General features: G+C 33.8%; 3 protein-coding genes and 2 non-coding genes across 7 annotated transcripts; 2 read left to right on the top strand and 3 right to left on the bottom strand.

The window, feature by feature from the left end:
- The first annotated feature begins 1,784 nt into the window (after positions 1–1,784).
- Positions 1,785–4,772, top strand: LOC144555862 (uncharacterized). 2 transcript variants are annotated; one of them, XM_078304299.1, is made up of 7 exons: positions 1,785–2,216; positions 2,681–2,761; positions 2,927–3,001; positions 3,090–3,134; positions 3,386–3,475; positions 3,575–3,676; positions 4,202–4,772. In XM_078304299.1, exons 1-7 carry the CDS (start codon positions 1,800–1,802, stop codon positions 4,379–4,381), a joined length of 990 nt encoding a protein of 329 aa, XP_078160425.1. In that variant the 5' UTR covers positions 1,785–1,799; the 3' UTR covers positions 4,382–4,772. The 2 variants fall into 2 exon arrangements, with proteins under 2 accessions (XP_078160425.1, XP_078160426.1); XM_078304300.1 differs by lacking the exon at positions 3,575–3,676 and having other exon boundaries at positions 4,202–4,575.
- A 540-nt stretch (positions 4,773–5,312) lies between these two features.
- On the bottom strand, positions 5,313–5,386 carry TRNAI-AAU (transfer RNA isoleucine (anticodon AAU)). Its single transcript has one exon. It is a non-coding gene; the product is annotated as a tRNA-Ile (tRNA).
- A 768-nt stretch (positions 5,387–6,154) lies between these two features.
- LOC144555379 (PHD finger-like domain-containing protein 5A) lies at positions 6,155–8,940 on the bottom strand. The gene is made up of 3 exons (XM_078303683.1): positions 8,794–8,940; positions 7,046–7,253; positions 6,155–6,468 (listed from the first exon to the last, which is right to left on the bottom strand). The coding sequence occupies exons 2-3, from the start codon at positions 7,213–7,215 to the stop codon at positions 6,306–6,308; spliced, it is 333 nt and encodes a 110-aa protein (XP_078159809.1). The 5' UTR covers positions 7,216–7,253; positions 8,794–8,940; the 3' UTR covers positions 6,155–6,305.
- Positions 8,941–12,421: 3,481 nt separating this feature from the next.
- TRNAI-AAU (transfer RNA isoleucine (anticodon AAU)) lies at positions 12,422–12,495 on the bottom strand. Its single transcript has one exon. It is a non-coding gene; the product is annotated as a tRNA-Ile (tRNA).
- Positions 12,496–22,547: 10,052 nt separating this feature from the next.
- Positions 22,548–25,580, top strand: LOC144555518 (uncharacterized). Of its 2 annotated transcripts, none has more exons than XM_078303894.1 (3): positions 22,548–22,769; positions 23,351–23,600; positions 23,767–25,580. In XM_078303894.1, exons 2-3 carry the CDS (start codon positions 23,486–23,488, stop codon positions 25,215–25,217), a joined length of 1,566 nt encoding a protein of 521 aa, XP_078160020.1. In that variant the 5' UTR covers positions 22,548–22,769; positions 23,351–23,485; the 3' UTR covers positions 25,218–25,580. The 2 variants fall into 2 exon arrangements, with proteins under 2 accessions (XP_078160020.1, XP_078160019.1); XM_078303893.1 differs by having other exon boundaries at positions 22,597–22,775; positions 23,358–23,600.
- The last annotated feature ends 446 nt before the right edge of the window (positions 25,581–26,026 follow it).

Here is a 26,026-nt window from a genome sequence, read left to right on the forward strand (position 1 = left end):
ATTTGAGAAAAGGAAATCCATCTACACAGCAAACATACATATGGCCACAATTATTGATAATAGATAATTTTGATTAAGACTTTAAAGAGCATATCAAAACTTTTGATTAAGAAATTCAAATGGAACTCTTTAACTGCCAAACTTTTATTTTTCTCGTATTTATCCAAAAACATATAGAATATGTTGAACAAAGACAAAATGGAAACTTGGACGAAGAAAAAGAAAAGAACACGAAAAAGATTAAATGAAACAATGATGTTTTTGTAGGAATGATCTTGTGAGGGTACTTTTTGACCGCTACACTTTGGTGATTTTGACGCATCTATCGTGATTTAATTAATTATCAAAACAATACATGTTAGCTTTATGAAAATCTTAGTTTGCAATAGCTATTACTTAATAGAATGGATGGACAACGAAAATTTAGCGAATAAAAGTGTGGTATGTTCGTTTCTAATTCATGGAAATAAATTACGGATTTTAAGACTAGTAAAATGTTCCTTTTTAAGAAGCATTCTGTGAGAAAAAAAAAATCAATAACGGTGTTTAAGTTCATCGACTTAGCATATTTGTGTCATAATATTTCTGACTTTAAATGACTTGTGAAATCAATTTGATAATTAGTTTTACTTTTGTTTTTAGTCATAATACTAAATTGGTTCGGTTCGATTCTATTTTTGAAACCAAATTATAACTTTGGTTTGCTTAATTCGGTTCGGTTTCAACTAAACCGAACCAATGAACACCCCTAGATGCACATACAAACTTTTAAAATAATCTATTTTCTCATAAAAACACCATAATATTCAATATTCTCATAAAAACTTAAAAAAGTTATTTTGCTATCAACTTTTATTTAATTAACCTCTTATTTATTTATAAAATTGAATTGACAAATATTTCATTTCATTTCATTCTCTTCTTTCTCCTCAAGCTCTATTGGAAAATCGTCACTCAATCAGCTATTAATCCTTGAAATCTACTCAACCTATTAGCCTTTCGTTTTTCCCATCCCTTCACACTTTCCCACTTGTCTTTAACCAGCTCAAGATTTTCTTGTAAAAAAAAGGCACAAGTGCTCTACAGGTTTGGGTCCAGTATCACCGAGTAAATTGCATTTAGTTTATCACACTAGCATGATCGTACAGTGTGCTTCTAATATGAACCTCTACAATGTATCAGCTCAGACTTGGTATGGACGTATGGTATTTGTTATATGTTATTTTGTATATGCATACACTACAACATAGGCTTGGTAACATGTACGAATGGCTTACAACACAGAAAGCAGTTAATTTAGTTTCATAAGCTGTCTTCTTTCTTTACTATAAGAAGCTAAAGTGCATTCTCCATTCTTTCCCCATTACCTAACCAAGTTTATCCACAACCTTTCCTTCTTATCTCCAAGTTGTTTCTAATTGGACATACTCTATACAGTGAATGAGAGGAGAGAGAGAGGAGGGAAAGTTTGAAATGAAATGATATATTTGTCAATTTAAATTTTAAAATAATTAAATAAAGAAAATAGGAGAAAAAATGTCAATTTTTTGCAGGAATATCAAATATTACAGTGTTTTTATGGAAAAATAATTATTCTAAAAGTTTGTATGGGCCCACTAAATATTTTCCCTAATTTATTCCCAATTAATTAATTAAATGCCATCCTTTTATTTTTGTTTTTTCCATGCTAACCCTAACCAAATTCACCTTTTGATAAACCCAAATTCAAAAGAAACTTGACCCAAATCAACCGAACCCAACCGAGCCGCTATATATTTTGGCCTGTGAGCTTTACTGTCATGGCTTTATCTCTAGTCCAATCGATCCATTTCCCAAACCGAGCTCATACACCCTGCTTCAATGGCAGAATCGGCTCTCCATTTCCACCCTCTTCTACCCGAATCCGATCAATTTCCAAGGATGAGAGCGCTAACTCACTCGATCAAGTGGTGGATTTGAAGTCGAATGGGAAAGCTCCTCAATCGAGCTTTGATTTTCTCGAGCTTAAGAGGGAGCTGGAAAAGGAAAACGAAAGGGAGAAAGAAGACAGCGCGAATCAAACGGATGGTACTGGAAGTGGTGAACTGGAGAGGAGAGTGAGGAGCCGGGGGAGGCAGATGGTGGGGAGATCAAGCTTGCTTGCTAAGCAAGTGATTAGCATTAAATCAGCTCGAAGCTTAGGATTCATCTCTCAATTGTGGGTTGATACAAGCATGGTAAGAAGAACTTGTGCTTGATTTACTATATACTCTGTTTATTAGGATGCTTCCCCCGCATGCCAGTTGCGTTACATGTCAAGTTTCATGGTCTTGCACCTTCGAATTAATATTTTTATTGTGCTACAAATGCAATAATAAAGAGTTGTTTTTTATTATTTATTAGTGGCACTAATAGTTATTTTATGGAATTTACATTGTTATAAGCCATTACAGTCTAAAGTACTTGAAATTCTGGATTCTTTGAGAATTAAACCAAGTGAAATCTAGTTAAAGGTACGGTGACTTTGAAGTTTCCATAGCTTTTGTTTAAGTTGCTAAGACTAAAGAGAGTTGGTTCTGGTTTGAACTCTAATTCGAGAAATGTGTGCATTAAGTAATTTCTTTACAACGGTTGTTTCAGTTTCAGGTGACCTGATATTTTTTTCCTTTTTGTGTTTCTTTTCTTTTCAAACATTTTGCAGTGGGTTGTGGCCTTGGTTGAAACGAGACCAAATCTGCTATCAGGAGAAATGGAGAAGTTTTTGCTTGATGACATATGCCAGGTTAATTACTAATTTACTCGAAATTGAATCTATCTTGATACAGTGCATTACTTTACAAACAGCTCATCTATGTTTGTATTTTTGTTTCACACCTCGGTTCCATCTACCCATTACAGGACTATTGTATACTTTTACTCAATTCTGCTTGGTTAAATTATTTTGAAGGTTGGAGATGTTGTGCTTGTACATGATGAGAGTGTTCTGGAAAATGAACTTAATCTAGTTGGCCTCGAAAGTCTGGTATAAGTTCCACTCCTCTCCCTCTCTCTCTCTAGCTCAATCCATACTGAAATACTGGTGATGACATTACATCTCTTTGGTCATATAGGTAGGATATACTGTTACAACGACCGGTAGGCGTAATGTGGGCAAGGTGAGTTTCCTCCTTTTACCTTTCCATAGTTAGCTTTGGAATTATTTGGTTCTATTATTATTTTCTTACTGGCAATTGTCCCCACAATGAAACACTTCATAGGTCAAAAAGATAGATATTTGTATGGATCAGAAAAAGGTATTTTAGATCAAAATAAATAACTTGGAAGAAAATCTATGATGGCTAAATATATACTTTAATATACTTTTGGCAGAAAAATTAATAGCTCTTTTCTTTTGTTATTGCAAAAGGTGCGTGGATACACTTTCAACATAAACTCTGGTGCTGTCGACTTCCTTGAGCTTGATTCCTTTGGGTTCTCTATCATTCCCTCAAGTCTGGTAAGCTTCGCAAATTGTCTCTTTTTCATTTAATAAAATATAAAAAGATGCATAGATTTTCGTAAGTTAGCTTACATCTGGAGCTCTTTCCCTTGTTAGGTTAGCACTTATTCTCTGTTAGTTGATGATATACTTGAGGTTGTATCAGATACAATTATAGTGCATGAAGATGCTGTTTCTCGACTCCAAAGAATAACAAAGGTACTGAAAATAATAGCAATAGTCTTTTTTGCGTCTAATGTGGGTATGTGCTAGATTCCATACTTGTTTATATACTAATAAAAATTTCAATCCAATACATCTTTTCAATTTGGCACAGCGGTCTTTTGCATTTTGTGCGCGTGGTTCTCTGGGGCTTTGTATTTAAACTGGGCAGGTTTATGTCTATGTTTTATTGACACTTGGTTCTTTTAACATTGTGTAATGTCCACCGCAGACGGGCGGAAGGTAATAGAATCAAAAGGGGGCTAAGCCACCCCTATATATTAAAAATTTGTAATTTTGTCCATTGAATTTGATAATTTTTATATGTATTAAATATTAATACTTTTAGCTCCCTCTATAAAATAAAATTACACTATACTATATATTCTAGCCCCCCTCGTCTCAATTTTCTAGTTCCACCCCTGACCGCAGACTCTTTATTCCGGTCTACATTTTTTTTTTCCAATCTTTAACAGCATATCATTATGTTACCGAAATGGTTTTAATACTTGCTCGTAACAGGGTATTTGGGGTTCTCAAAATATTCGAGAAAGAGATCGGATGGATGATTATTCTGGATTTGAAAGAAGGCCCTGGTCAACAGAGAGAAATAATAGAGAAAAACCAAGTGGCCGAAGGTTTAGAAGGAGAACGGTACGTGATATGGAGGATGATGATTGGGAGTTTCCTATGGACTACTAGAGATCACATATACATAGCAAAAAGCTTGTTTCTTTTTTCCCAACTTTTTTTGTGTAAAATATTCAAGGCGGTTCTGTTATCTATAGGATTTTTGTATATAGTGTAGTCAATGTGTTTGTATTTTGCCAGTGGTAGTGGCATACTGATGTTATGAGTTATATAGAAGCCAGAAGGTGATGTTCAGATACTAGAGAGCACTGAGCACATATAATTGCTGTCTATTTCTAATTTCTTTTTTTAGTTAAGGAGGTAATATAGTCTCTACTAAATTTTATCATATCTTTGAATTCGTCCAGTTTTGTCTATAATCCGTAGATTGTTAGATTTGTTATATATGCACTTATTTGCCCGATTATGATTCTAATTGTTTTTATCAGCTTATTTAGCCTTGGATTGCTTAAACCTTATTTCGTCGTACTTATTTATTCAGTTTATTGATTGCTAAAATTTATTTAGATTAATTAGTGTTTCAAAGTACTTAGCTCAATTATAACTCTAGTTATATTTTAATTAATTATATTTTTGTTGGTCAATTAAAAAAATATTGTTATTATTACAATTGGCTTAACTTAAGTTGTACAATTATGTCGAAATAATATGATTATATTAACTAAGAAAATTTGTTTTAAATTTAATATGATTATATTAGTCTGACCATATAATACAGGTTACAATTATAGTTATATTTTAATTAATTAAATTTTGGTTGGTCAATTAAAAAAAAATATTGTTATTATATTGGCTTAACGTAAGTCGTACAATTATGTGGAAATAATATGATTATATTACAAAGAAATTTTGTTTGAAATTTAATATGATTATATTAGTCCAACCATACACAAATACACAATACAGGGGACAATTTGGTTTGCCGCCTTGTCTCAGAGCCGCCTACTACCCAGAGGGAGAGAAAAAACCAAAAAAAAAATTATGGCCCATGCAGGTCTCGAACCTGCGACCTTCGCGTTATTAGCACGACGCTCTAACCAGCTGAGCTAATAGGCCATTTTGATTTTGTGTACCTTATATTTATTTAATTATAATTGTTTGTCTCCCTCTTTCCCAAGACCATTTTATTTGCCATTTAACAATCCACTTAGGCCCATTTAACATCCACTTTTCTACTCTTTATCCACCTATCCTGGCCTGGTCCATCATATTTGGGCAAATATATCCCGAATTGAATGCTCAAATTTTCCGCCCAAGTTACATTAGTCAGTTGGATCTATATATTCAGAATATTCCACGCTGATACTAATTTAATATTCATTATATTTGTTATTAGATTAGAGAAATGTTAACTAAGACTATCAAAGGGAAATGGAAACAGTCTGCGGAGTACCAACTAAATAAAAAGAACTGAAAGCTTTTAAGATCCAGTACCCATGAGAATTAATAATTACGGGACTCGAGGTCACTACTGGACTTGATTGATCTGGATCAGGTTTTGCATGCTCAAGCAATTCAGTATGCGATTCAACCCGGCGTCAACATATGTCACCATTACTACATTTTATGATTTAGAAAGTAAAGCACAATCATTTTGAAATATGCCTTCATGATTCTCAACAGTTGACACAAGCTCAAGTATGATACGGTAAATTCATAATTTGATTTTGGAGTGAACTTATTGTAAACTCAACTTGAGGGGTTTATTCTATGAAATTTAAAATTTCAAAAATTAGTCCCATACCACACAACATCCCAACCAAAAAAAATAAAATAATAATAACAATAATTGAATTAAGACTTGGAAGCATGACAAGTATTAAGTAGACAACAAGATCAATAGCCATTGAATGCCAAATTGCCAATAAACATTACAAGATTCTAACACAGTACATAAGATATACTCATAACAGGTCAAAAAACGAAATGAACAAAGAGTAGAAGAATAAAAGTTTGATAATTCAGTAACTTCAGATCATCTTTTTTTGAAGCCATATTTTTTGCGCTCATAAAAGAGGTCCGTCTTAGCACTTCCTAAATTAACAATTTTGGGGCAGCCGTCGCGATCCTTCTCCTGCTGGGTACATTCCTTGCAGTAGTACGCATCTGATATCCCCACCCCACCACATATCACACACCTGCCAAAATAATAGCTCTTTTTTATATAATAACAGTTAATACTGTAACAAATAAAAGAATTAAGACTAATTTGCAAGAGGAAACAGCGTAATTATTATCAAATGCAAAAGGATCCCTCCAGAACTAGAGAAATTCAAGTGATGGTCCATACAGTTAGTTTGATAGTTGCCTTAATAACTCTAGCCATGCACAAAGCATAAATTACGAATAATGAAATATCAGCACAATCAAAGTTAAAGAAAAAAACCTTCTTAAAAATGCATTATAAATAGGAAAGTTAATTTATTACAATTCATATTATACAACAAGTATCCCTTATAACCTTAAATTATCAGTATGTAATCATACCATTATCTTAGGAAGCATACTCTTCATAATATAATAGAAATAATGTTTACACTGACTAACATGACAAATGTTTCTCTTGAATCCCTCAAAAAATTTAAGGGCATTTTTTAAAGTCCTGGATAAATCAAAAACTGTTCTTTGTCCGTTGCAACCTTGTCAAGAACAAAAGAGGGCAGAAGAGACCAGAAAAGTGGGACGGGTCATGAATTCAAGTTATACACAAAATACCTTCCCTGGAAGGAGCCGTAGTTGCACTCGTCACAGACACGGACAAGGGTGCAAGGGCGCACGTAAGAATCGCAAATAACGCACTTTCCGTCGCACTTCTCGCACAGTCTCCCTATTGCTATCCCCGGCTGCTTCCTGCACATTATCAGATCTGGATGGTGCTTTGCCATCTTCCCGTCCCTCCACTACGCCTCCAATTCCTGCCAATCTATACGATTTTTCAATTACATACAAATCAACATTAATCACTGTATCACACCAATGGAATATTTAATATATAAATTGCTTTCAGGAGACAACTAATTTCAACAGGGCAGTTCAGCAATTGATTCTCTCTAATGTAATAACTTGTTTGAGGAGGATTCAAATGCCTCTCCACTTTTGGGAGTTGGGACCTTCACTATGCCTCTATTTTTCAAAACTTTAGTATCTCAAGATCTCTAACTCAAATGTCAAAATAGAATTGTTCATGTCGCCATTTATCAAGAGCTTGCAAAAATCCAATGATGTGGAAACTTATGGGTGTTGACTTTTTTATTCTTGGTTTGCATCAAAACAATAGAAATGCATTAATTTTTTATGTGCGTGTAGAGGAAGTAATATATATCAGATTAGTGGTTTTATTTTGTTATTGTGAGTTCTAAATTTTTTGTAATTAAGGTTTTGAAAAATCAAGCCATGATGGAGGCATGGAAATAGAAGCATCTGGACCTCATAATCTTGATAATAAATTTATTTACTATTGTCACAAAAATTAGATGCAACACGGTTTTGCACCGTATACCTTACAAGAGCTACATTTTTATATCTATCTGTAACTTACGGCTTTGTAACGAGGATATAGGAGAACTTGATAAGTCGAATGTGTTGCATTTTTTAAATATAAACTAATTCAGGTGAGATCCAAAAAAAAGACTTAAGTGCCAGGGATATTAACTGGAACAAAATTCAGAAATTAATTTCATCTATAGCTCCACAAACCACTCAGAGATCAGGACATAGGTTTTGTAGACCCTAGACAGAATGCCATTTCAAATTGTGAAATTGCAGTTTCAAATGATGCAAGAGGTAGGAGCATTATGCCAGAAAATGACTGAATCAACAAAATCATAACCACAAAAGCCATGGATCAACAGATAGTAATGCATTATCACGCAGAACTTACTAAGACGCTTAGCGAGTGAGAATCACTCAACTAAGGAACTTCTTTTTTTCTTTTTCTGAAATGGTTAATGTTCAACCCGCTAAATTTTTTCAAGCAATTTAAAAACTAAAAGAAGGTAAAAAGCACAGCACAAACTTATGAGAAATTCACTTCTTCAGAGTAATCACGTCTGAAAATAGGAGTAATAATCCCACAAAAACAGATAAAACCAGTTAAACCAGATAAGCACCAAGTCCACTGTAGACCAGGATGTATCATTTTGCGCCATTTCTTTTTGTAACTTATCAACTAATCCGACGCTCGGTTACTGGGTCCCGCCCTACCTTCTTCACTCTTGTCAACCATTGGTTTTGCTCTATCCTTTCTACAACTCCCGTTTTACGATATGACCACATCTCTAAACAAAAGTTTTCTTAGGAAATTTCGAAGTGTATGTGCGAATCGATTGGGGGTTAGAGAAGCTCGAGAGGACCAGAATGATGCGCGACTGAACTAAACTAAGCAACTGGTACCGTAATTCAGCCGGGAGGTGGTAAACTTAAAATAAACAGCAGTTATGCATCGAGAGAAAAAAAAAATTAACCTTGATTAAGAGAGAGGGAACGAGGAACAATTAAGCCGGAGATCAAGTCGGCGAACGAGGCCGCCGCACCACTGAACCAGGAAAAACAGCGCGATTGCAGAGCGTGACCAAGACGACAAGACACTAGAGGCTGCTCGTTGCAAGTGACCTAGGCCTGTTTCATGAATTCGTATCCGTACCGCACAAGGGAATCTTTAAGAATGATTCCCTAATTGGTGGATCCGGACCGTTGTTTTAACTTGGCACAAATCTCAAAGCTCAAAAATACTGCCCCCTATTGCAACCCGAATCTCAAACTGGTTGAGATTTAATCTCAAACCGTAAAGTGAAGGTGATCCTCTACAATACTACAGAGGATACGGATTCCTGTTTCATTGGGTCAACCGGCCTGGAATTAATTTATTTTACCAGGCAGATATAAATCTCTGTTTTTTAAAATTTAAATAAATAAATAAATAAAAACTATAATGGCTAAATATATTTAAATTATTTTTTACGCATGCATGAAAAAAATACTTCATTTCAATTTTGCTCTGCTGGGATTGGATAGAATTAATCTATTAAAAAAGGTTGATCGGGTTCATCTGATTATCTGTTTTGTGGTCAATCTGAGAGTACTGATCATTCATCTGTAGAGTGTATTTATTTGTAGAGTGCAGTTATATTAAATTGCTTTGGAATTGAATAGCATCTTACTTTTTTATGGTCAACATGGGAGTATTACTTTCATTAGTACCAATATAGATGATTTATAGTTATTAGATGCATGTATTCCTTTTAAAGATAGATTATTAGTGGAAATGATTAGAGGTGTTGTTATTTGGACAATCTGACTTGAATGTAATAAAGTTTGTTTAAAGAGCATTGTCTATGCCTTTGCTAAGACCTTAGGAATCAAGATTACTATCTTTAACTAGTTTTTGGTGTCAATCTAGGAATGATGATTCTTTTTTAAACTTAAACCTCATTATCCTCTCTGATATTTAGGACTTGCCAGATCAATTTCGAGCGGAGGAGGCAGTGGAGGTCCTTACATCCTGAGATGGAGGAAGCCAGGCACCAAGATCTTTTTTTGGACATTATCAGGGAGGATTTTGGGCATGGCAAACTGCTCAGTCCAATGTCTGGAGAAGACAAAATGATGATGGTGATGTTGATTGGAATTTGTTGGACTACTGATGATTATTGTTATATATTTGTGCAGGTCTTTAGTTGTTTGGTTTATGTAGTTTTAATATATTTGTTGATATTTTAGCGGCTGTGTTTGTAATTGATCTTATGGTTGCGTTTTAAGTATCTGTTTTAGGTACCTATACTTTGTCTTTCTGATTTCTAATGAAATTGGTGGATCTTGAATCCACTATTTTTTTTTAAAAAAAAAAAATTGTTCTGATGAGATAAAAAGCTTTAAAATTAATGTCTAGAAATTAAGTAGATTTTTACAAGCATTTGTGTCAATCAAAATAAGAGTTATTTTTGAATTTCAACATGAAGGCGTTTCAACCTGCTTGATATGGTTATTAATTAGTGTCTTTTATCAAGTTTGATTCTAAAATTTTTAATATATCATTTTGAAAGTTCACTGATTTTTTATCAATTCGTTTTGTATAATTTTGTTTTGATTTATCATCAAACTTCAATTGTCACGGTTGATCATTCTTTTGTTTATCTCAGATTGAAACACAGGTTATGAACGATGGGCACAGCCGCGCATGCCAGTGAAGAAAGCATTTGTAAGAAAGGGACGCAGGTTATGTCTAACTTTTACTGTACATCCGTTAGATATCTCGCATGTTGTTCGAATATTTTAAAGTAAAATTGCAAAAATATTATTAATTATTCGAGTCATAAATTTGATTGGTCATTTATTCATAATGCCATTAAAACTCATCGATGAAAAATTAAAATTGGTTGATAAAAAGGCCAATTGACTATCAAATAGCTACATATCTGATACGTGTTAATTAAGAAATAAACAACTCATCTACAGTTTTGATATTTAACTTAAAACAATATTTTTGAAAATATCAAACGGAAATGCACTAAAATTATCCTTTTTTTGAACTTGATAGTATTTTTTTTTTAGCAATTGACAGATTTTACCTCTTCATGCCATGCTTACTGATATCAGAACCAAACATTCTTAATTATTAGTTTTACCAATCAAGTCGTCCTTTGGGATATGTCTGGTTACTATCTTGAATTTTTTGTAATCACTAATAACTAAACCTTTTTTTTTTACTCTTTTTCTCAACTCTCAAGCAATTATTTCTTCTTCTATTTTTTTATTGGAACATGATAGTTGTCCCCGCACCTCTATCCTTCCATTTATCTCCATACTTAACTTTTATAATTGTCTTGAAGACCACAAAAGTTCTAGCACTGATTTTTTTTCTAAAGTATTAATCTCCATGCACAGAAATATTTATACGTTTAAGGTGAAAAAAATTTACATAAATAATTGTATCTCCAACCAAATTTCAAATTGATTGGGGACCATACATGTTTTTAGAGGTGGGTTTTATTTCTTAATTCAATCTCATCCACATTTTTGACGATCTATGAGAAATTTTAGGAATCTAAAATCACGAACATCTTCTACGTAATTTTTTATTTCAAATGAGATCCATGATGACATACTTTCAGACTTGTCGTCACACAAGTATTTATACATCGTCGTTCAAGTATTTATACCTATACTTGAAAGTATTTTTTTACATATAACACTGACTGACATATGAAAGTAATGTCAAGTATTACAAATATTTATATCTATACACTAGAGTATTTATACTTATATAAAAATACTTGAATAATCACCTTGTATACGTTTATCATGATAAATATTTGTTTTTGTATGGATAAATATAGTACAACCTCTAATTTTAGAAGTGGACTCTCTAATTTTCAAAGTATTTAAATAATTAGTGGAGACCATAATATAATCTTCTTAAATTATAGCTGTGGAGATAAAGAGAGATAGAAGTGTGGGAATGAATATAATTAATTATTATTTTTATTTCATAAAATTGGGGAATAATCCAAGGCGAACTTTCAACAAAAGGTATACAGGAATAAATATAATCCATGCGGTTATGTTGACACGATGACATCCACCCGTAAGCCTTGACCGAATAATCCATGCGGTTACTTTGAAGGTTTAATTAATCGCTGACCTGATAATCTTGGTCGGGAAACCCACTGGAACCGTTAGCTGTGATCTGACAGAATAGAGAAAGTGATGGGACCGAAGAAATCCGTCGAGAATTATGTCTTCTTCGTTTTCTTTCTAGAAGAAAGTTGTCAATGGAAAGTTGGCCGAGTCCGAGAAGCAATAAAAAATTCTAGAAAGTTGTCAATGGATCAAAACAAAGCTGGCAAAGTCGAATTCGTATCCTCTGCATTAACTCAAGAGGGAATCTTTTGAACTAACAAATTTTATCCATGGATCTGCTTTAAGATTCGTGCATTCTAAATCCGCACTAATATTAAAGAACCCCTATATTATAAACAGGTGTCGGATTAGCTACGTTTAAAATCAAACGGTTGAGATTCATTAACTTTTTTTAGATAATGCAGAGGATAAAACGCATTCGACTAAGTCAGAGATTCAATAAAAAAATTACATTGGCCCATGCAGGTCTCGAACCTGCGACCTTCGCGTTATTAGCACGACGCTCTAACCAGCTGAGCTAATAGGCCTTGTTGACCTTTTTCCACTTAAATATAATTTATAATAAATCTAGTTTTTAATGACTCCATTATACAACCACAAGCAATTAAATTTTGACTGATTCTGATCGCTAAAAAGTTTGTTCTAAGTATTTAACGCTTTTTACTGCTCAAAGCAGGGGTGGCAACAAATCAAACCGAACCAAACTTATCCTAGATTTGAGTTTGGTTTGAATTAATTTCGAACCGAACATGGTTTGATTCGTTTCGAATCGAATTAATTGCAAACTACACATTTTTCGAATCGAACCCGAATCGAATCACGAACTAAATTATTTTTTAGCAGCCCTAGTTATACCGGTAGTTTATACATTAATTTTTTCTCGCGGGACAAAATTCACATGACTTCCTTTTACTGATATGAACTTTGAAATGATTGTTTTTAAGTTGAAAAATTGTTCATGAAAAAATACATCAGAGACGGTTTTCCTGGTATGAACTATGAGAGACGACCGAAGAGAGAGGAGAGACAGTCATCTAGGCCGGAGAGATGAGTGATAGCTGGAGAGAGCCAGTCGCAGAGAGTGTCGGCTAGATTTTAGAGCTAGAGGAAGAGTGAGTTAGGGAGAGGTGGAGAGAGAACTAAGTTATTGAGATTTGAGAGCGAGGGAGTATCGGCTAAGTTAAATTATGACTCTCTATCTTGAATTTTAATTTAATCAAGTAAATGGACGGCCGATGTTATTATGAGATTCGAACCATAAAAGTAACCGAACCCATTTCGATTGAACCAGGCTAGATTTGAGTTTGGTTTGAATTAATTTTGAACCGAACCTGATTTGATTCATTTCAATTCGAACCCATTTTGAATCGAATTAAACTCGAATCAAACTCAAATTAAACCCGAATCGAATCACGAACTACGAATTTTTTTGCCAGCCCTAGCTCAAAGTACGTTCGAGCTTTTCTAGAAAGCGCTTTTTCCATTTTACTTTAATCTGGCAGAGTGACAGTGTGAAGTCTGAACGGCTTCACGCAAAAAAAAAAAGTTTGACAAATTCACCTGCGCGCGACACCTGCGGCGTAATTAATTCGGGTTGGTAATGGCGGAGTTGACAAATTCTGCTTAGAAATTAATTTAATTACAAGAAACAGATGGAGAATCGTTCAGCAGTCAGCACACGCGCAGCACTCAAAAATCAAAATTCGGCACTCCACACTGAGCACTCAACAGTTATCATTTTTCTTTAAAAAAAAAAAAAGTTATCATTTAATTCTTTTTGCAGTGCCAGTGTGCCACGCTAAACACACAGTTCGGATTTTCTATGGTGATCGCCGTAAAATGATCCTAACTCACAAAATACGCATCTTAACCGTTCCACGGCTCAGGTTGCTACTGTAATCATGCTAACATATTTTTCTACATGTGCGGTTGATTGAGGAGGAAATTCTTTGTTAGATATTTACATGCGTTTATGATCAATAGACTTTTTTTTTAATTATTAATTATTATTGAACTCGTTAAATTACTCAGGAAATTGTAGATTAAAGCTCCCATGACACATGTAAGGATTTTGGACTTTCAAGTATATCTGGTTTGAGAAAATAGTTAAAGCCACCTAATTATTTAATATCTACAAATAATTATTTTTTTGGATTTCAAACATGTAACTTCTTACACGGTGAGCATTGTTTTTGTCGCTAGACTAAATGTTGATTTTCTTTCAAATTTGTCTGGTTTATAAAATAAATTACAATGAATCTATAATTGTGGAATTAGTGTAGTGACACGAGTTCCATCTCTTTTTGAAGAGATATATGTTCAATTCTCACAAAAAATATCTAAAAAATACTGAAATGTACCGGGATCCTTTAATAAAAATAACCATAGAAAAATGAAATCTTTCGAAAAATAATCATTAATATATCTTAGACTTAGTTTTTTTTTAATAAAAACATATATAAAATATTTAATGCCCATGGAAGAAATCATAGTTTTGAAATTCAACTGTTTCTTTTGTACGAAACAAACCCAATACTAAAAGCAGCAACCCGCAAGGAAAGCAAGAGGCTAAAATTAAATTTCGCTTACATTTGAAATTGTGACATGGAAGTGCCACGAGAAATTGTTCGATGGAACTTGTAACGGAAGTGCCATGAGAGAGATCGGAATTTTCCGTTGGCCACTTGGCCCTTCAGTTATTGGCCACAAGGGATTGGCGGAGTACGAACCAAGACTTGGTAAAATCCGTGGGTCCGCGCGCCAGTGCTGACGCATTCGCAGAGCTCATGATAGATACGCGCCTTCGGATAAAGTGTTTATTCGGATGAAGACGGCCTATCTTTCGATGCCTGCTTCAACTCCTTGAATTCGGCTCCTTCCGAGTTCCGATAAGCCTGGACTGTAGCCAAAAGCCCAAATTACATATGTGCCCCTATGAAACCTAACTTTATTATACAGACCCTCAAGAAAAGAGAACATTCCGTGAAGACCAGTAAAACTTGAAAGTACGAAAAAAAATCAGTAGTAAGTAGTAACACTACCTATAGATAAATTTAAATTAACTCAGATATCGTTATATCCTGTATCTTTTTTTTTTTATATAGAACATACTACTTTCTGTTAGAAAAGAATAGTGATTTATAAATTCGCACTTACTACTTAAGTTGTGACTATGACATGAAATCTTAATCATCAAACTTTTAAAAGGATTTTTAATCTGTGCAGTCCAAATTGTGTGTCCTGATTATAACTAGCATGACACAATGAAAACAATAATTTATTTTATAAATTATTTAGTAAGATTATCATAAAATTTGTTTTTCAATAAAGATGGGATCAAGCCTTCTGACTTAAAATTCTCCAGCCATATTTCAAATTTATTGTAACATCTCTTATAAAGGACATTGTCGCAAAATATGTTGACTCATTTGTATATCAATTTAGAAAATAAAACTAAAGATTATTGTAAGCCTTGTTGACTCATTTGTATACAACAATTATAATAATTTTATGATTTAACTAAATTGTTGATGTACATTATATAAAAGATTCAAGTATTTCTTGTACCATAACAAGACCTCTTAAATTGTAAACCACGACAAGAAAGCAATTTATATTGTAATTAAAGATTTTATTTTTTTGTTGTTAAATTTCATTTCCGGTTAAGTAGTCGTGTTGATGTGATATAGTGTAAGTATTTATTTTTAAATAAAATTGCAATCACGAGATCATTGATTTTGTGAACCTAAGTTGTATAGATTGTTTTCTCGTTGAAAGTGTAAAATAAAATTCTACTTATCTTATCTCATGTTCATTATTCTTGCATATTTTTCATCAATAATTTAGTGTAAATTGATTTTTCAGATGCTCATATATAATTCTTACCCCGCATCTTTAGTTACGTAACATGAATCTTCGTTAATATTCTTGATAAAAGAATATAATTAAATGGACCATCGACACTCAAATTAGCCATGAATTTATTATAACTAAATGGACTATCACACTCAAATTATCAATAAATTAGTGTAAATTGATTTTTCAGATGCTCATATATAATTCTTATCCTGCATCTTTAGTTACGTAGCACAAATCTTTGTTAATATCCTTGATAAAAAAATATAACTAAATGGATCATTGACGCTCAAATTATCAATAAATTAGTGTAAATTGATTTTTCAGATACTCATATATAATTCTTATCCTGCATCTTTAATTACGTAGCAACAATTTTTTGCTAATATTCTCGATAAAGATACAACTAAATAGACCATCGATACTCATATTAGCCGGAATGCGTATCCTTTGTATTAACTTATAAGGGAATCTTTTGAGTTAATGAATTTCAACTATTTGATTTTAAACGGAGTCAATTCGATTTCTGTCGATAATATAGGGAGCTTTTTCATATTAGTGCGGACTTAATTCACACAAATTTTAAAATTAATCAAATAATCTTAGATACATTAACTCAAAAGATTAATGCAGATACGAATTCATATTAGCCGTGAGTTTATTATATCTCGAGTCTAGTCTTTAAAAATTGGAAGCGTCTAATTGTCCACAACCTTTTGTCCACCATTTGTCCACAGCTTTGACTTGTGCGAATACTGTAAAATTACTTCTACATGTTGTATAATTATATACTATATCACATAAAATATATCAGTTAATCACAAAACATCCAGCAACTATTTGAAGTGGTCCCATGATAGTTAGAAAAAGATTGCAACTTACACAACAGGACAAAATAAATGTACTTTCAAATTGTACTTTCGAAAATTACAGTTATAGGAAGTTATTGGCAGTTAGAGTTAGTTATTAGCAGTTATTAGCAGTTATTGGCAGTTAGAGTTAATTATTAGCTTCCGCACTGGGTTAAATCTTGTATACTATAAAATTGAATCTTGTATACTGTAAAATTGAATCTTGTATACTGTAAAATTGAATCTTGTATACTGTAAAATTGAATCTTGTATACTGTAAAATTGAATCTTGTATACTGTAAAATTGAATCTTGTATACAGTAAAATTTTCAATTGAATCTTGTATACTATAAAATTGAATCTTCTACACAGTAAAATTTACAATTGAATCTTGTATATTGTAAAATTGAATCAGCAGTGTAAAATTGAATATTGTATACAGTAGAATTTTCAATTGAATCTTGTATACTGTAAAATTGAATCTTGTATACAGTAGAATTTTCCATTGAATATTGTATATTGTAAAATATATACTGTAAAATTGAATCTTGTATATTGTAAAATTTTCAAATAATACTGTAAATTTTCAATTGAATCTTGTATACTGTAAAATTTTCACATAATACTATAAATTTTCAAATGATTCTTGTATACTGTAAAATTTCTAAAACTAAATCATCAAATAATACCATCTATAATGTAAGATAAAATGTAACAAATGCTACATTTCAGTTTAAACTACAACCTACAAAGAATCATGCATACTATAAAATTTCAAAATATAAACCATAAAATAATACCATGTATACTCTAAAATTGGTAAATCTATACATACATCCATCATCACACAAAAAATATGTTCACTAGAAAACAACATATGTTCACCACAAACGACATTTGTTCAACACAAGATAAAAATATTCATCGCAGCATTCATCTCTTTCCTGCAGATTTCCACAAGATGATTACTATAAAATGACAAGATGAATACTGTAAAATTAACGGGGCAATACAGTAAAATTAACAGATCAATACTCCATATCGCCTCTCTATCATCTCTTTTCTCCAGATTTTCACAAGATGAATACTGTAAAATTAATAGGGCAATATAGTAAAATTAACAAATCAATACTCCATATCGCCTCTCTATCATCTCTTTCCTCCATATTTCATTTGAAATGCTAGATCTGTTACTGCATACAACAAAAACAACAAATTCAACAGAAATAACTTACTAGATTTGAATTTTGCTGTGCTCTTCAACAAAAACAACTTCTATTTGATCGCGCTCAACGATTGAAGGTTCCATTGCGATCATGTATAAAAAACAAGATCGAGTTAGTAATCTCAATTAAAATCGACATTGCAAAGGAAAAATGAATCAGAAATGTACAATATTTCGTACCAAAGCTTGAAACAATGCATTCACTGTTCGGAATAGCGAGCTGAAATCGAACCAGTACTTGATTGAAGCAAATATTTTCATCTATTCACTACTTTTGTTAACCTGGTTTGATCAATTGAGCGAAGGGCTTCGATTGTACTTTCAAATGAAATTATGTGACCCTGATCGGAGAGAGTAGATAGAAGGAACAACAAAAGAAGAGAGAATGATGACACAGAGACAAACAAATCTGTTTTATCGAACCATCGAGGAGTAAGCGCGCAGCCTGACTGGGGCGGAGGTGGTCCCGCCTTCCAACGGGAGGCGGTTGATCTCAATGTAGATATGAGATCTGACGATAACGATCTGACTGGACAGATATGGCTTGACCAAAGCGTTGGCAGAGAAAAGTTTTTAGAGAGAAGGAGATATGAAATTAGATACGAAAGGAGATTCTTAAATAAACAAAAGTTGGAGACCAACAATTAAAAGCAGTTGAAACCTTATATAAAACATATGAGTAAAATTAGTTAAAAGACGGTGAATAAGGTGTTGTGGACAGATGGTGGACAAAAGCCAGTGGACAAAAACTTTTTTTCTTAAAAATTCTACTCTGTTTGGCTGTAGATTTATATAATAATTTTTTAGATTTACACCATCACTTTCGCCATTGCGTACTTTATCGCTCACTAATACCGATTCAAAATAACAACTTACAGTACAATTAGCAGTGAACAGTTCAATGAGTACTTATCAATGAACATTGACTTGAAAACAATATCCAAATATTTGAAATTGAAGTTCATCTGTTCATGGCAATTGACTTTTTAAGTCCCTAACATATAAGGAACCCTTGAATACCAAAAATAAATGCCGTTAATGTTTGGTACAGCCAATGGGTCCCACTCCCACGGGCTCTCTTCGTTCTTTACTTCTTCTACCAGCTTCTGCGCTCCTAGATTCCAACCAACCAAATCCCTTCCTGGCGGTGCTGGACCACCACCACTCGTAAATGCAGAAACAAACCTTTCGGTCCATGCATTAAATGGACGGCCCAAAACAAGGTTAGTCTATGGTATATCCCTTGACCTACTTCCATAACACGGTCCCGAAAAGACTTGGTATTTCGTCAAACTCGGAGAAAAGGTCAACCTTCTATGGCCGTCGATCTCTAGTCTCAATTTATCTGAAAATGGAGAGGACCCGTTATTCTTGAAATTCAAGTCACTCGGTATTGCCACTCAAGTTGGGAACCAGTCAACACATCGTTTTTAATTCTATATTTATTGGTTGATTAAACTTAACTTACAAGAATCCGTTTTAACTGAAGTAGTTGGGTTCAATTTAACAAATCTTTACCTAAACATACCCATAACTACAAATTTAAAAATTAAGAAGTCAATGTAGACAAACAAACTAAATTAAGAAAGAGGTATGTCAAATCATTATTAACAATATTTTTTTGGAGCCTGATAATTGTACCTCAAACAAAATCTCTGAGCATCTCCCAAGTAGTTTAACAAAAAAACTTTCAATATTATATAACTTTTATTTCCAGCGCTAATATTCAAACATTTAAAGCTCTGTTTATAACATTTTACAATGCTACTCGTAAGCATTTAAACCTCTGTCTGCAAGCATTAAAATTCTAAATCTGTATAGTTTTAACTCCTAACTACTTTTGTTTTAAAGCCAAAAATGGAAAGATTTATTTCACTCACTTTTTTTTTTTTTACTTTTTCTCTAATCATTCTCATCCATTTTCTCGACGAGCCATGATAAATTTTGCGAATCTAAAAATATGAACGTTTTTTATCCGATTTTCTCTTTCAAATGAGATCCATGAAGAATAACTTTCGAATTATATTTGCGTCGTAATTTTTTTTACCACTTTAAATCATTGTGACTTTCATTTTTTTAAAAAAAAATTTGCTTCAAAATAATTTAAACCTCTGTTTACAAGCACATAAACCTCATTAATAACACTTTAAATCTCTAGAATAAAACACATAAATCTCATATACAAAGAATTTAAATCTCAACAATAACACTTCAAATTATATAAACCTCAACATATAACACTTCAAAGCATATAAACCTCAACAATAACACTGCATTTACAAAGCATATAAACATCATGTACAAAACCTTGAAAATTTTAATGATTGTAGATTGAGATTTAAAAACTTGAAAATTTAAAGTGCTCATGAGTTTTAGTGTTTTACTTTAAAAAAAACAAAGGACTTTAAAATAACTAAAAATTATTTCTTCATGGATCTTATTTGAAAGATAAAATCGAATAGAAAACGTTTGTATTTTTAGATTCGTAAAATTCATCACGGATCATTGGAAAAATAAATTATAATGATCAGAAAAAAAATAAAAAAGAGTGGGTGAAATGAATCTTTCCCTTTTTGGCCTGAAGACAAAAGTAGTTAGGAGTTAAAATTATACAGATTTAGAAATTTAATGCTTTCAGACAAATGTTTATATGCTTCCAAGTAGCATTGTAAGATGTTATAAACATAGCTTTAAATGTTTGGATATTAGCGCTAAAAATGAAATTTTTTTCTGTTAAATTACTTGGCAGACGCGCTCGGGTATGATGGCTCGGGGTACCAGAACATTTCTCTATTTATTTTTATGTCAAGTTATATCAAGAATAAAAATTATAAATCATCTTTTCCTTTTATACATTACGATGATGATGCAATCTCAGTCCCGGATCTTGACTCCGTTAGTTACGAGCCTCAAACTCAGTTTAGTAGAATAGAAACAAAAAAAATGTCAAATAGCAAAAGATGAGTGTAAAACTCTCTCAAGAGAAAAATATATTGATAAGGAAGCAATAACTTCATAGTAAAAAAGAATAGAGTGCCTCGTAAGTTCCGCTTCAGAAGCAAAAAAGAAAAAGAAGAAGAAAGCTAGGGTTAGGTCTGCCGTTTTGAGAGTCGGAGGCGCCACCCTCCGCCCCGCTGCCCCTCACCCCGTCCACTTACTGAGGAGGTTCTCTTTTCGTGCCGAGCTGACGAGGTCCTTCTTTCGAGCCGAGCCGACAAGCTGATAAGGTTCTCCTTTCAAGGCGATGCTTCATCAACTACTGCCACCTCGTTTCCATTGAGCCGACGCTTCCACTTTGGATCTAGTCGCGGCTCATTTACTACGCCTCATTTTACTCCGTCGTCCTCGTCACGATCCGTCGACGGCGATATGGATTTCTCGTCTCTGCTTCCTCCGACCTCCTGAAGACCACCTTTCCCTGCTTCGTGACGATACTTGGTAGCATCGATCTCCTTCTTGTCTCTTCTTTTTATCTATTATAACTATATATATGTGAATAAGGTACATGCTTTATGGTTGATGCCGATGATGAGATTGCAAAGAGTCGTCTCCTTCCTCCTCTATTTCCTCTTCTTCTTTCTCCTCTCTGAGTGGTGACTATTCCGGTCCGGTTGATTCAGTTCCCAGTCCGGTTTGATTCAGTGCCTTTTTTAGCTGAGTGGTGACTGTCTCAGTATGGTTTGATTCAGTGCCCTCTCCTTCTTCCTCTCTGAGTGGTGACTATCCCGGTTCGATTTGATTCAGTGCCTCTCGGCTGCGCATTCCTCTGGGCAGCGTCGATTTTGAAAAGAAGAAGACGTTTCATCCTTAAGAAAGGGTTACATATCACATGCAACTCAAAAATTACTGTTGTGTCTACATTCTCAGAGAAGAAAATCGGAAGGCCCACCTACTTGCTAATCGGGCGCGAATAGACCAATTCGCATTCTCTGGTTTCACGTATTTGCTATTTTTTGACATAGCAAATTAGATGATTTTACAAGTAGCTCAATGTATAGGTTTCATGCTTTTTAATTTAAACAACAAACCTATGTAATAGCTACCTTGTAAATCGTTGGATCAATGCAATCACCTACGAACTTTCAACCAAAATATATATATATATATATATATATATATATACACACTGATCAAAGTTATTTTTTTTCTCTTACATAAACTGAACATAAAAATAAACAAACATAAATTTCTACTTAGAAAATATAAATATAGAAATAAACAAACATAAATATTTATCTAGGAAATGTAAATACTATTAATATTTCTAGAAAAGATAAATGTTCAATTTTCAAAATACGCTCCTCTTTAATAGCGTCTGCACGCTCTTCAAAGCGAGCCTGAATTCGAATCCGAGTCCGACTCAGGATGGTTCTCATCAGATAACTTCATAATATCACAATTTTAAAATTTTAAAAAATATTAAATAAATAAAAATATGCGAAATGTTACATGGTTTTTTGTTGTTGTTGTTGAACTTCCAATAATAATATTCCTTTTTATATTTAATGAACTCCACATATTACCACAGTAGCTACTATCAAAGGAAGGGATAATTGTCAATTGTTTCCACAAATGGAGAGGATAATAAGGTAACGCGCTCTCTGTATAGTTCGAGTATTTATTGCCTTTTGCTCCCTTCACACACCTCATACTTTCCGCTTTCTTTCTCGCTTCACACATGGAGTCATAATTCCACAAATACAAAAACCACAAGGTCCGCACGCAAGCACACAAACAGACAGAGAGAGAGAGAGAGAGAGAGAGAGAGAGAGAGGGAGAGAGAAGAGAAAGAAGAAGAAATCGAGCGATCCATTAATAAGCTTTCAAAAATAGAGAGGGATTGAGCTTGAGAGAGAACAGAAATTGAAAGGTTAGTGTTGTAGAACTTCGAAATTTCTATCATAATTTTGTTTCCCGAGACATTAACTGTATAAATTTGTTTTCCCTCTCCAATTTTATGCCCTTTCTCTATTTTAATTTCTGTCTTTTGTTGGTGAGTGCTGTTTCTGTAATGAGTGGTTAATAGCACTGTTAATTTAGATTTTGGTGGTTTTTAGGTGTGCATTAGTAAAAGAGAGATTGTGAATTTCAGTGTTCGTTGACCTTCTGTTATAAATTGCTGACTTTAGATTCTGAATGAAGAATTTTTTTTATCTTTCATAACTTAGAATTTATGGCTTCGAAAGTTGTGCCAGTCTCTTAATCCCCTTTTTTTAAATTAATTTTTTTTTTTTTTTTATTTGGGATGTTCACAGTTGAAAATAAATTTGCACAACTATACAATATTTTTTGTGATTCAATTTGATTGCTCAATAACCTCCATATTTGATACCAGAGTCATGATACCATACCAGAACCATACAATTTCTCTTTGAGTAATTGTCTTCTCCGGTTGTCTATAGCTATTAAATTTTAAGTGTCTCATTTCATTTTCTACTTTTGATAACCCAGATTGTAGTTTGGCGAAGCAAATTAACTTCTAGCCGGGAAATTACCATTAATACCCTGCATCAAAAGGGTCCAATGCAATAGATGTCATATCTTCGCTAGCCCAAGTGTTTGAGTAGCTGCTACCTTCATTCAACCATGATTAACACCAGTAGTGGGATTCGTCTTGTGAAATGCCCGAAATGCCACAAAGTCCTTCCCGAACCAAACGCGCCAGTTTATAGGTGTGGTGGATGCAGTGCTATTCTTCGAGGTATGTTTCTAGGTTCCTAGCTAAGTACCAATCCATTTTCACACAAAAAATTATTGCCTAATTTAAGTCTTGATTTGTGCCAATTCAACTAGTAAATAAATTAGTTATTTGAATGATAATTCAAATATCAATGGTGTTCTAATGAAAAATCATTTCAATGATTCAGCTAAACTTCGCACAACAAGTGGAGAAACTACAACAACAGAATCACATCCGAATATTTCCATGGACCTGTCAGAAAAAGACTCCTTTAATGAGCCACTAACTGTCTCAGCGAGTGAATCTTCCATATTAAACAACAAATCAGAAGAAACTATAGAGCAGAAAATTCTCACTACTGAGATGCCGACGAGAAGCACCGAGAAATTAGATGCTAATCTGTCAGAGAGGACAGAAGTTTTAAGTCATGAGAATTTAAATTTGAATTCAAATTCAAATTTAACTGAAAACAGGTCAAAAGAAGAATATGTTGAAGATGGGGTGAATAAAGAAGAACCAATGAAAAAAAGTCATGCCCCAGTAACTGTAAATCGGGTCGTTTTGGATGTAGATGAAAGACCGGCTAAACATGAGTTTCAAAAGAGAAAAGAGACAGCATCTAATTTCTCAGAGGATTATCATTCGGCTCAAAACTATATGGGTTTAGAAAGTGAGAAGTCGGTATGGCATGTACCAAAAGATGTAGCTGCTTACAGAAAACCCCCTAAAAGTTCCCATTCTTACGAAGTGTTACAAGCAGATATATTGAGCAGGGTCGATAAGCTCAGACATGAGCTGGTGGAATTATTTGGTAAAGTCCCTGAAGAAATAGAACTTTCTAATTTGGTACAATCCGAACTTGAATCAAGCCGGTACCGGCGAATCAGAATCACACCACAGGAAATCAAGGGCAAGCAACATCAGCACCATTATCATTTTCAAAATACACAAACTCATAAGCATGGCAAACAGCACAGAGTTATCCCCAAAAACCACTGCCGGCCGATATTAGTGGGAGCGCCGTTTGTTGTATGTTCTAATTGTTTTAAATTGATACAGCTCCCAGCCAATTTTAACATGCCATCTAAAAGGCTACGCAAGCTCCAATGTGGCAACTGTTCGACAATCCTTATCTACTCATACCGACAGCAACCGTACCTTAGCAATGATACTACACCTCGGACCCCTTCTGAATCTGAAATGGATACAACTCCATATACTGACCCATATCCTAGAGGGGACCCAGTATCCATATCAGAGGAATACGGGATGTCTTTTGGAATAAGCTATTCCACTGACCCGGACAAGGGCCCACCTCTGCATGTGTCGAGAAATTCTTCTTACTGCACAAGGGATGGTAGAAGTGGTAGACAAACAACAGCTGGTTCGAGGCTTCATCAAATAATGGGGTATGAGTCAGCTAGTGAAATATTGTTGCGTCAGTCTTCTGAAATGAGTGTGAGAAAAGATGAAATGTCTGAGAAAAATAGAAAGGGAAAAGGCATTCTGGATGAGCGTTATGAAATCGGATCGTCCCAGAATAGATTGCAAAGGTATGGCCAGGATTTGCCAAAGCGATCGGGAATACATGAGTTCATTAAGAAGGGTATCATCAAATTAAAGCCTTCAATTAACTAAAGCCTAGGTGTGATCAGAATTCAGATCCAGTCGGGTACCTGACCTGGTAGAATGAGATCCAGATTGTTTATTTTAATCTGGCACAAATCTCAAAGATACCCGTGCATCTAAGGCAGATCCAAATTAAAATCGCTCAGCTGGGATTATCTCAGGACTCAGGTAGATGCGGTGCCTGAGGGGATACTCATTTGGTGGTATCCTGTAGGATTTTGTAGAGCTGTTTTTGTTTGTGAGTAGGTTAGTGACTGGGATGGTGTGTTTTTAGTATATATATTGTAATTTGTACAGATTGTGTTGATTGGTATAGATGTACAGATAAGGATCGTAAGGTCCGATTCTTTGGTTAGGAGTTTGATCAACAGAAATTGATTTGGGTTTCAGTTTACAATTAGTGTGATAATTGTAAGCATATATTCTTCCATATGGGGATTTTATCATTACTTTTTAGTGAAGGTCTTGTTTTTATTTTTATTTTCCTTTTTACCCTGTACAACTCATAGGTTATGTTGACAGAAGCTGCTGCTTGAAAGTCTCTTCCTTTTCCTGCATTTCTGGAATTTGTAGTAGTTGTCTCCACAAACACTAAGGTATCTATGTCATTCCTATTTAACTATATCCACAGCTGATGTTTAACTACAAAGCTATTGAAAAATTAATACTATATATTAGGATTAACCAAAGTTGCAATTATAAATATAATTACTTTTAGTGAGCTGGGGGCCTGAAAATATGTGGAAACAATATGCACTGGAAAGCTATGTTATTCGGATACTCCATACAAGGGCTCGTACTCGTATCAGACACGTATC

Source organism: Carex rostrata, chromosome 6, assembly GCF_964058835.1.
Source record: "Carex rostrata chromosome 6, lpCarRost1.2, whole genome shotgun sequence".
NCBI classification, from domain to species: domain Eukaryota; kingdom Viridiplantae; phylum Streptophyta; class Magnoliopsida; order Poales; family Cyperaceae; genus Carex; species Carex rostrata.